At 29.4% G+C, this 11,468-nt stretch overlaps 3 protein-coding genes across 6 annotated transcripts; 1 reads left to right on the forward strand and 2 right to left on the reverse strand.

Moving 5' to 3' along the window:
• The first annotated feature begins 50 nt into the window (after nucleotides 1-50).
• Cep97 (centrosomal protein 97kDa) lies at nucleotides 51-5,115 on the forward strand. Of its 3 annotated transcripts, XM_012283021.2 has the most exons (13): nucleotides 51-196; nucleotides 444-595; nucleotides 756-914; nucleotides 985-1,086; nucleotides 1,188-1,384; nucleotides 1,651-1,734; nucleotides 1,836-2,131; nucleotides 2,290-2,382; nucleotides 2,889-3,089; nucleotides 3,149-3,754; nucleotides 3,816-3,948; nucleotides 4,026-4,245; nucleotides 4,324-5,115. In XM_012283021.2, exons 1-13 carry the CDS (start codon nucleotides 184-186, stop codon nucleotides 4,903-4,905), a joined length of 2,838 nt encoding a protein of 945 aa, XP_012138411.1. In that variant the 5' UTR covers nucleotides 51-183; the 3' UTR covers nucleotides 4,906-5,115. The 3 variants fall into 3 exon arrangements, with proteins under 3 accessions (XP_012138411.1, XP_012138413.1, XP_076394043.1); XM_012283023.2 differs by lacking the exon at nucleotides 2,290-2,382; XM_076537928.1 differs by lacking the exons at nucleotides 1,651-1,734; nucleotides 1,836-2,131; nucleotides 2,290-2,382 and having other exon boundaries at nucleotides 1,188-1,380.
• Nucleotides 5,116-6,072: 957 nt separating this feature from the next.
• Cyp40 (Cyclophilin 40) lies at nucleotides 6,073-8,526 on the reverse strand. The gene is made up of 6 exons (XM_003702267.3): nucleotides 8,174-8,526; nucleotides 7,902-8,039; nucleotides 7,520-7,818; nucleotides 7,313-7,447; nucleotides 6,986-7,240; nucleotides 6,073-6,917 (listed from the first exon to the last, which is right to left on the reverse strand). Exons 1-6 carry the CDS (start codon nucleotides 8,256-8,258, stop codon nucleotides 6,699-6,701), a joined length of 1,131 nt encoding a protein of 376 aa, XP_003702315.1. The 5' UTR covers nucleotides 8,259-8,526; the 3' UTR covers nucleotides 6,073-6,698.
• Nucleotides 8,527-8,743: 217 nt separating this feature from the next.
• Nucleotides 8,744-11,398, reverse strand: Ndfip (Nedd4 family interacting protein). 2 transcript variants are annotated; one of them, XM_012283011.2, is made up of 6 exons: nucleotides 11,258-11,398; nucleotides 10,539-10,688; nucleotides 10,337-10,477; nucleotides 10,128-10,251; nucleotides 9,873-10,058; nucleotides 8,744-9,648 (listed from the first exon to the last, which is right to left on the reverse strand). In XM_012283011.2, the coding sequence occupies exons 2-6, from the start codon at nucleotides 10,677-10,679 to the stop codon at nucleotides 9,545-9,547; spliced, it is 696 nt and encodes a 231-aa protein (XP_012138401.1). In that variant the 5' UTR covers nucleotides 10,680-10,688; nucleotides 11,258-11,398; the 3' UTR covers nucleotides 8,744-9,544. The 2 variants fall into 2 exon arrangements, with proteins under 2 accessions (XP_012138401.1, XP_003702258.1); XM_003702210.3 differs by having other exon boundaries at nucleotides 11,120-11,389.
• Between the last annotated feature and the right edge of the window lie 70 nt (nucleotides 11,399-11,468).

Consider the following 11,468-nt stretch of genomic DNA (forward strand, 5'->3'; position numbering starts at 1 on the left):
AATGTCAATAAAAGTTCCTTGCTTTATTATTTTTACATACAAATTACAAAACTGAGCTAATATTTTGAATGAAATATTTAATTTTATATCTAACTAAAACAAATAGCAGGTATATTTTTATTAAACGCAGTATAGTGATCACGACGACATCTTCGTAGCGTCTACCAATTTGTTGTGTTCATCATGGCTTCGACGGGTTAGTAAGGATTTTATATTTATATTATGTAATTATTAAGTAAAATATCTTGATAAAAATATCCGAAATGTTGCTAATCCATTTTAACTTTATAATAACAGTTTTATAATTGATATACATGTAAAAACAATAGAAGTTTAGTATAGTTTCTTACTTGCCAATTTTGACATTTTCAATCTTATTTTATGCGCGAACATCTGTGAATTGAATTAAATATTAATAATGACGGAATTTTTTATTCGTTTAGAATCCTTGGTATGTGACACACTCGATCTTAGTGGTCAGAATCTGAAGAAGCTTGCCCGTTGTCCGTCAGATGCAAGTATCAATACATTGATCTTAGACGATAATGAACTTCAACGTCTTGATAATCTTGATTCTTATCACAGGATTACTAAGGTATTGATGTAATAAAGTTTATAATTGTTTCTTTCACACACTTTTACAGCATTCCATTAATGTTATATTTATTACTTTACATTTCTTCCATACATGTATGAACACATGTTAATGTAGTAAATAAATAGTTACTTAAGAAAACATAAATAAACAATTTCAGCTCTCCATAGTAAGAAATCAATTGTTACGTATGTATGGAGTATCGAAGTTACATAATCTTGTAACACTTAATTTAGCAAATAATGGTATTTTGACTATAGAGGGTATAAAGAATATGGTAAATTTGCAAACATTATGTTTAGCTGGTAACAACATAAAGGTATGATATACATTGTTTCTTATGTGAATATAACTAAACCAATAAATTTTTGTAATTTTGTATTTTGTAGTCTATCGAACATTTACATACAAACACTAAATTAGAGCATTTGGATTTGTCTGAAAATAGTATTAGTCATGTTTCAGACATTTCATATCTACAAAACTTGAAGGTAATACCTATAATTTAATTTCTTGTTTTTCCAAGGTAGTGCACATTAATGAATTACTTCAATTTTGCTGTGAATCATAATAATATTAACCATTGTTCTAGGAACTTTTTTTACATAACAATCGTATAATAACTTTACGACAGTGCGAACGCTACTTACCCACATCTTTAGAAACATTTACATTAGCTAACAATAATATTACTGATTTAAATGAAATGTCGCATTTAGCTAATTTAAAAAATTTAGTTAATTTTTCAATTGCTAATAATCCGTGCGTTAGTGTGGCAGGTAACAGTATGTATCCTTTTGATTATGATTCTATAATTTTTGTTCATATCTTCATTTAGACTTTAGAAAAAAGCTAGCAACATTATATGAAAATATATTTTTTTATGATATAGAAAAGTCATTGTCAATAATGAGTCATTGTTACTGTTAATGTCATCACATATCCTTAGAGTTGATTTTTATCAACAAAATATGCTTTTAGAAAGCTAGTTATAAAAACGATGTTAGTACTAACTGCAGAATTACAGCTATAGCTTCTTAACATATAGCTTATAGTGGTTTTGATTATCGACCTTTTGTTATCAATTGGTGTATGAGCTTGAAATCAATTGATGGCTATCCTGTTGATCCTCTTGAAAGGTGGGTTTTTTTTTTGACAATATTATAGTTATTTCTTATATGTAATATAAGATTATATTAGTTTAAAGAATCAAAATTCATTTAAAATAATGTCCACTCAGCTTAAAGGCAGAGTGGCTATATTCTCAGGGACGAGGTAGACAATTTCGTGTTGGTGAACATGCTCTGCTTGCACAGTATTTAGCATCTGTGTGCCCTCTTTCTGGTGAATCCCTAGAAAATGAAACTGACAGGAAGCTTAGGCTGATTTTAAGTAAAGCACAGCATCATCAACAACAATTAAATCAACAAAGTGATACTGGAAGTGTGCACAGCTTAAGTAGCGTCGGAATGAGTCCTTCTCCAGCCGCTAGGCGTAGACTTAGTCATAACAGGACAAGTTCTCCTAGACGTACCAGTGAGTTTAAATAATCCTTCACCATTTGTCATTACTGCAAGTATGATAAACAGTGACATCGAATCTTCCTCTTGCAATTAAAAAAAGTGGACTAGTAGTGATGTACACTTTCCAGTCGTCATGCATCTTATGTCTTAGTTATAATGTGTTTTCTCTAGTTGCGCCAATGTTGACATACTATGAAGATAAATGCTTACAATCACCAAAATTTTATGAAGCAAAGTACTGCGTGTGCCATACACCTTGTAAAGGTATCCAAAGTCAGAATGAGAATTTATCATACACGGCTATAACTGCATAATAGACATGTGTAAAAATCTAAGCCCAATTTCGTTTGTATTCTGAAAGAATTTAAAAGCAAAAATTATTTTCGTAATCGTAGTAGATATCGATATTAAGTATTATACAATTTTACCTTGGATTAATGCACATGTTTATATCCTCTTGTGCCTAGTATGTAGTACGTTTTTAAGTAATTGCGTTTTTTAAGCTTATAGCGCAAAATGACTTTGGAGAATGAAAACAAGCAGTGTTATAACGACGCTGATTAGAAGATTTGGTTAGCGTATTAGCATTTGACGATTTGGAAATATATTTCACATAGTTCACGATTCTTATATTGTTTTCTAGTCTTTGATCACATATCATTTGCATGCTTATGCTAGTAAGGCTAATCCTAAAAAATATAAGTATAATGCAATACACAATGATGCATGAAATCAATTACAAATATATAAAATATTTGACATTTATTTAGGTACAACAAGAAATTCATTAAGAATAAGATCACCAGATAGGATGATATCTAGTTGTCATACTGATGCTATGGTTTCTTCATGCCACACCTTGTTAAATGAAGATCATGAGTCATTAATGACCCAAAGTTTAGATCCAAATATGCTTAGTGGCACTTTAGGCAATAAAGTATTAAATCCTGCTATTCCACATGATGTAGAAGGTAAATTATAAACGTAATTAATTTCATTTGTAAGAAATCCATAAAAACTTATTTTATAGAAACGTCTAGTCCTCTTCAAGCTGCAACAAAATTAGTACCAGTTCCAGAATCTTTAATGAGTCCAGATTTTCGTCCACCTTCTGGTCTGTCAAGAGTCCTAGCAAAAACTCCGCCAAGCAAATTAACGTCACCTTGCCAAGTTACAGTACCTGGTAAATCCACCGTTGATGGAGATGCCAAAGTTATTCCAATAATAAACACAGTAAATCCTATGGCAAAAACGAATCTTAGTGCTGTAAAAGCAAATGCGCTCGTAAAAAGTAATTCTGCGACAAACTGCAGTATTGGAAAACCAAATATTGCTAAACCTATTATCACAAGTAGTACTAATAAATGTCCCCATAGTGTCAAAATTAATAATTATGTTCAAAGCAAGACGTTACCTGCAAAACGAGCTTCAAAGAATTCACCAAACTTAGGCAGAAACATACAAAGGCCAAAAAGTGCAAATGACAGAATTAAAAACAGTATGCTTAAAAAAAGCGGAGACGGAGATGCAGGTAACGCTACTCAGAGCAGTGATGAAGATAGCGAAATGTGTCAAGCAAAATTAGACGGTATTCGACATAGAGCTATTCAAAGAAGACAAGAAGATAGTAACAAAGGTAAGAATTTATTTAAACAGATAAAATTAATTTCTTAAACACAACATTATTCTTAAAATAGATCAAGATGAAGCTGAAAAAGCAGCAATATGCATTCAAAGAATGTGGAGAGGATATCACACTAGAAACCTTAATAAAAAAGCAACGAATATACTGAAGACTATTGAGATGATAAGGACAAATAAATATATCCAGTATGATATCTATTTCATTATACTATAAAAGTAATATATTTTTTACCTGTTCTATGTTTCAATATTTATTCTTTTAGAAAACTATCTACTGACATGGAAGCTACTAGAACTGCTTTAGAAAGCGAACATAAACTACAACTATTACAAATGCAAGCAATTAATGCATTATGGAAAAAAGTAGTTAGTCTTCAACCTACTGCTAATCGAGATTCTACAGGCAGTGATAATGAAAACATTGCACAAAACGTAGATGTTGTAACTAATTTAGCACAGACATGTAATTTGTTGCATACTCAGGTAAAATATCATTTATGTTTTTGTAACCTAACAACCTTAATATACTGAGTAGTCCTTAAGAAACTGATACGCGTTTAGGTGCAACAATTACAAGATTCTATGTCAGAAATAAAACGATGCATGTCAAGTATGCAGTCAAAACCAAATCTTATTGATAATGGTGTCGCGACTCAAACAGAGATATCCGCTGTTCATACCCCAGCAGGTGAAGAAAACACATTTCCATATGCACGACCGCATAGACCGCAGACTTTACCAATTCATCAAACTATTCATGAAGGAAATGAAAATAAAAGTTTTGCATCTAATTTGATTGACTGTGTGCTAAAAAAAGTTTCTCAGTCTACAGATACGACAGACGATGAAGTTAATACTGACATCTTAAATTCAAATGAAAATCCTGAATTACTGAATTCAAATGAACATGCTGATATGTTCAAAAGTTGCGAAGAAATAGAACCTGATTTCAAGGATGTAGTAGAACAAGATGCAAAAAATCAGTATGACATAATCGATAATGCTGCTTTGAACGGTGAAGTTTGTGAGGAAACATTATGTAAGGAATTGCACAATTTAATTGAAACAGAAATTACAGCAGAAAATTGTACAGATCTTAAAAAAGAAGATAGTGGGGAGGAAATTGAAAGTGAACAGCATTAATTTGAGAAAAAATTTATAGAAACGATATTAAAAATAAAAATGAAGGTTTAAAGTTAGAGGAACTGAAACAACGGAAAACGAATATAAATTTTAGTGAATGATGCTGGATTTACGAGTAAAATTGATACATTTGTAACTAAAAATATTTTCTGTACATAAATTCAGACGGTAGCCTTAACTGTACTAATATAATAAAATTTAGTGCTTTTAGTCGCATGTTTCTTATAATTCACGATCAAAAAATCAGATACTTCCATTAGAATTCGAGAACATGTCACGTTATATAGTAAAGAAAATCAAGTGTCGGTAATATTACTTTAACAAATCATGCCGTAACATTGTTTCAATTATGGAACTTGAAGCAAAGGCGTGTATTGCATTCAAAAATTTGTCCGTCCACATATCTGGCTTCTGAAAATTGATCGATGTATGAAATGTGTTCTAGTAATATTATACACGATAAAACGCTTTGCTCTTTCTTTGAAAGATTAGAAGACAAAGATTACTGTACAAGTAAATTGTACAATTGGCACCATGATTCTCAATACTCGTAAATTCTCAGAATGAAGTAATTTATAAAAACCAGAAAACTGCAATACGTATATGCATTCCCTCGTAATTATTTAACTTTTATTAAAAAGCTTACCAAACAATATTTCGTAGATAATTATTGATTTTACGTATTTATTTTTGTATTTATTAAATAGTATATGTATATGTCAGTGAAGGCTGACATTGACCCAAAGGTAGTTAATGACAATTTTTAATCTAGTCACAGCTTATGCTTCTACACTAATTATTGTAGATATTAATTGAAACTTGTTATATAAATATACAATGTTACTAAAAGATAATTACACTCGAAACCTTCGAACGAAAATAGGTAACTGTTGAAAATTACGTATTTTCAATAATAACAAAAAATTGCAATTAGTGACTTTTCTACGTATATGTCTACTTTTTAAGTTCTATTATTAAAAATATTTATTTGACATAAATTGTTGCCGTTAGAATACTAATAGAGTGAAAAAACTGAATGTATGAGCCTTTATTAAAATAATATTTATTTTGTGTGATACGCGTTTATCGTGATATGTCGTATAAGATATTTTAACGCTCAGCATTGTTAAGACCTTGATATAAGTGTTTAATAAATGACACAGTAAATAGTTGTTTATAACAGCATTTAATTTTATGTAATTGACTTCTGTATGTACTGTTTATCTTAGTACATTAATATTTTGTATTAGAATACACAATTCTAAATATGATAAAAAATAATTAAATATGACAAAATTTGTAACAGAAAAATTTATTACATAGAATGAGTATTTAATGTGATATAAGCATGCTTCATGTGTTCCTTTTAACTTTTAATAAAACAAGATTTTACGTTTAATAGCATTTTCGCACATGATTCCAATATTGTATGTTATATTTTAATTTATTTTTATACACCTAATACGGAAATTATTACCAAAAAATACAACTACACTTAAATAGAACTGCACAATATTAAAATAAATATGAACAAAAGCAATAATTAAATTTGCATTTAAATTCGATGTTGTTTTTTATTTTTCATGTAAGAAATACTTTCATGTAATTTTGGTAATATTTCCAAATATTTACAAGTTACTCATTATGTTATAGGATGTAAATAATTTACAGTTTTTGTTAAATATAATTACTACTTTGTGTAAAAATGATTTTACTTATATTGATTTTAATTAAAAAAATATGTATATAAAATTTTATTATATTTACAAACATTACTATAAAATATTTTATTTTTACTTAAACATTCTTTGACAAGAAGCTCTTTCAATAGCTAAATATTTTTTCATTACTGTTTTTACCTTGTCCATTTCTTGTAAAATATCCTTGTTATTAGGAGATTCCAACAATGCTTGCTTTAAATCTGCTAAGCCCAAATCATATTCATTTAAACCCATATATGCTTGACTTCTACGAAATAATGCTTTACTATTGTTCTTGTTTAATTGTAAAACCTAAATATTAAAATAATGATAAATAATAGTTCGATTTTTTATTACAATGCACAAAAGTAAAATTTTACCTCTGTACATAATTTTAAAACATCACGGTAGTTTTTTTCTTTCAATTTAACAGCAGCAAGATTAAGCAAAATTGCCACTTTAGTATTCATTATTAGTGTATCAGAATGATCTGGCACATCCACCGTCTTCATCATCCACTTGTAGTACCGTAATGCTTTTTTATATTTCCTGCCTGCATCTACATAATGTTTTTTTAAAAAATAATGATTTCCCGAATCTTTTATCTTCATAATAACCCCAATTATATACTTGTACTATAAATGATTATAAATGTTCGTTAGAAAAGTAACCTCCAGAAATATATATTTCTATAAATGAATACTTACGTCAAGTCCCTTGTGATCTGTACAATAACTCCAGTCTTCAGGCCATGGAGTAAAAGTATCTTCTGTTCCATCACTCTCTTCCATTCCCCAATTTTGACCTTGTTTTAATTCACCACAGTCAATTATATGTACTTTCTATGATTAAGTTGTTTAAATAATTATTAATGTACCATATTTACAATGAAAAGAAACATTAATTTTAAATACCTCAACTGGTGTATCTTTTATTGTTTCTACTTGAGAAACTTCCAATATTACACCCATTCCTTTCAAAACTTTACCAAATACTACATTCGTGCCATCTAAATGAGTACTAGCTGAAATGGTAATAATGAACTGGGAACTGTTGCTGTTTGGATAACCTTCATTAACCATGCTCAGGAGCCCTCCTGAAGAATGAGAAAGTTTAAAATTTTCATCCTCAAATTGTGGACCATATATGCTTTCTCCACTTGTTCCATCAAAATTTATTATATCTCCACCTTGGATCATAAACTGTGGCAACACTAAATCATAAAAACATTTTTATTAAGTTATTGAATATACAATTTCCAACAAATAAAATGTTGATATTCTTTATTAAATATACCTTTATGAAATATTGATCCCTTATAATGTAATTTTTTACCATTGATTCCAATGCCCTTTTCTCCAGTACATAATGCACGAAAATTCTCTGATGTTCGAGGTACAACATCTTTAAAAAGTTCTATCACAATTCTTCCAACTGTATTACAGTATCATATAAATTATTTTTAATATTCTAATGAAAGGAAATTTAAAAGAACAGTGGTACACAACATCGTTGGTTAACAGCTGAATTATATGCTTTCATGATTGCAACTCTTGTGCATAGATTACCTTTTTCTGTTTCAATTGCTATATCCAAAAAAACAATGGGATTATTTTTTAAATTATCGGTTGACTCCTTCAACGAATCTCCCATATTTTATTTAATATATATCCATATATGAAGAAAGTTTTTTTTAAATTTTGCTTTAACCACTATGCTACACTACTTCGATAATGCTGCCATCTCACGACCATATATCATCCCAATTTACAATTTTCTTGGGTAACATTAATTTATTACAGCGTATATTTAACAATTTCTTGTTATAAAATGATATGAAAATATATTATGTAATCAATATTTCGGTAAAACATTTGTAATTTTACTCTTTAATGATAAAAAAAAGGGGCAACAACGGTTCCACCGAGATATGAACTCGGATCGCTGGATTTACAGACCAGAATGATAACCATTACACCATGGGATCTGCTTAATTGGTCATTTGATGTTATCGAATATACGGAACATATAATTGAAAATTTATTATATACTGCATATTATACATACATTGTACTTTATTGTTAAAAATATTATTAATGAAGGAGTATTTGTGTCATTATGGATAAAATATACAAGAGACAGATTAACTTTTTATATTGTTGTAATAAGTATATAACAATGACATTTTTGACAGTATAACATATAATGCGTAGAGTTTCGTAATAATATTACTATATATTTATGTGTGTATGCACATATATCGTATGTACACACACATATATATACATATCTATCTTATGTGATTAACTTATATCTTCAAATTCAATAAGAATTTTTTTTCTCTATAAATTATAGTAATATACAAACAAGCAATTCGAATAATCAGTAGACGTATCGTATATAATCAAAATTCTAAAAGCTCATCTAACACTAGAATGTATTACACAATATCGTTATTAGAACTTTCATAGTTCCGTATCTGTTTTAGGTATCTGTTTTAGTGATTATATGTTCGTTTTTTAATAAATTTCTGTATTCGCAACACCAATTTTTATAAATAATAAACTTACATATGTCACATATTATGAAGCAATTCATATTTAGACGAACAATACATGATATTTCACATTAAAGCATTGTTCACGTTATTTGAGCAATACAAATTTTATTTTATCTATGTGGTAATAACACATAAAACTGTTATGTGCAAAAATGATCTTATCTTGTTTTTTAATCTGCCACGTTCATCTCAATGATAAGCAAATTTGGCAAATAGTCTTAATAGTTTTAATAACTTCTCTTCTAATAATACAGTAGTACGTAGCCAATATAAAGTAATATTTTCACAGGGTGTAGATTATATATTATACAAATACAACCCCAAATAGAAATGCTGTTTGTTCTAAAGCCAAGTTAGATAAAGGTGCAGATTTAATAGCTTAATAAAAAAAGAGTAAACGCTCCTGAGCACTTCCAGGTAATAATCTCCACCCACGTTTAATGTTCAAATATTGAACAATTGCTCGTGCACAAATTAAAACACCTGAAATATAAACATATGTATCAATATAATTCTTTCATACCTTAACACGTTGACTATCGATTCGATATGTTGATTTTTATCGAAGTGCTAAAATTTCCACTTCCGATCGGAGCGATTAAAACATCGGCATCACGGTAAGCTTTATTTACATAAAATCGATAGTCAACGCGTTGATATAGGTAATAGAACATAGTATGCATAATAATATACAATAAAATACAAACCAAATCCCATTATCAACCACCATAGCCATGAATTTTCACGCGATGCAAGATCAGTGGAATGTTTAACAATCAGTGTCCATTTTGTCAAAGATAAGCCAAAACCAGATAATGCCCCATATCGAGATGCAATTGTGTGACAAAAGCACATCAACAATAAAAATCCGATCCAATTGAATAAAAATGCAACTGCAACAAACATATATTTTATTGTTGAGAACAGCACATAGACAAAAATAAATAAATGTAAAAACATACCCAAAAATGCTGTAAAGAACATGAAATCAGTACCAAGTAAACTACTCTCTGGATCTCCTTCTGCAGCTTCAGTATCAATAGCCATAATTGTCAAACGTTGTTGTGGTGTTCTGATATTGCCAGACTAGAAAAATATTTTTATAACATTATATTAGTTTTTCGTGACAGTTATATTGTTATTAAATGTTATCATAAATATATCAAATCACCATGTGTATTTGGGGATAAGGTTCTCCCTGTAAAGTTTTTTCACGTTGGACCTCCTCATAGCTAGGTAATTTTGTAGCTACTTCATAAGGTGGAGGAGCTGAGAAATCTGCTTTTGGAGGTGGTATTTCTTCTCCATCCACCTGTAATTATAATTTTCTGTTAATACTGTAAATTTTTAAATAAATAACAAATTTATTATACCATTCGACTTTCAATTGAAGTTTGTGCTGCAGCAACATTTCCTGAATGATTAATCATATCACTTGTTGTAACTGGTACTGCTACAGTTAATGCCGATATATCATTCTGAGAAGATGGTTCTCCATTTGAATCACTATTCATTTGTGAAGGCTAAAATTCGATCATTATTATTTGTCTATGATGTATGTTGTTGACCACAAGTTTCAGTTACACAAAGAAATCTCACATTATCTGTCATTACCTAACAATATACTTTATTTCATTGATCTTTGCCATTAAAAAAATCAAAACAATATCAAAAATAAGAGATGCTTATATTATGATCAAATTTTAATATTAAATTCCCTGTAGGAAACAAATGACTATTGCTGGAGACAATGTTTTTATCGACTTGTGTATGTCGCTGGTCGTGCATAGTTTACAGTCTACCGCATAACGATTTCTCTTAAAATGTGTAAAATCTATTTACTAAATGAAAGACATTTTAGCAGTCAAAGACGCATAATGAACTGTTCAGTATTGCTTTTAAAACAACACGTATGAAAAATATGTATCATAATTGCATCGTTGTTTAGACATACCATATTGTACCGTATGTTACTATCCATTTTTGGTCAAATACGTATAAAACGTGAGTAAATTATTTTGATTTCGTGCAAACAACGAAAAATACTGTTTTTGTACGTTACGCTGCTTTGTAAGGCAGCAAAAGTTCTTACAATCGATGGCTGACAGCTGGCAGGGCTGTATCGCCGTTACCACAGATTTCTTGAAACCTTTACGTCTATCATCCTTACTTTGACAAAATGGTTAATATTTATTTCTATTTATTAATATATATCTTTTATACTGATTCAACAGTTGTACTGCCAGTTTTTGATCATGATTTGTGCATTTATTCCGAATTTATCATTACGAAATAAAAGTTGT

This window comes from Megachile rotundata, chromosome 12 (assembly GCF_050947335.1).
Source record: "Megachile rotundata isolate GNS110a chromosome 12, iyMegRotu1, whole genome shotgun sequence".
NCBI classification, from domain to species: domain Eukaryota; kingdom Metazoa; phylum Arthropoda; class Insecta; order Hymenoptera; family Megachilidae; genus Megachile; species Megachile rotundata.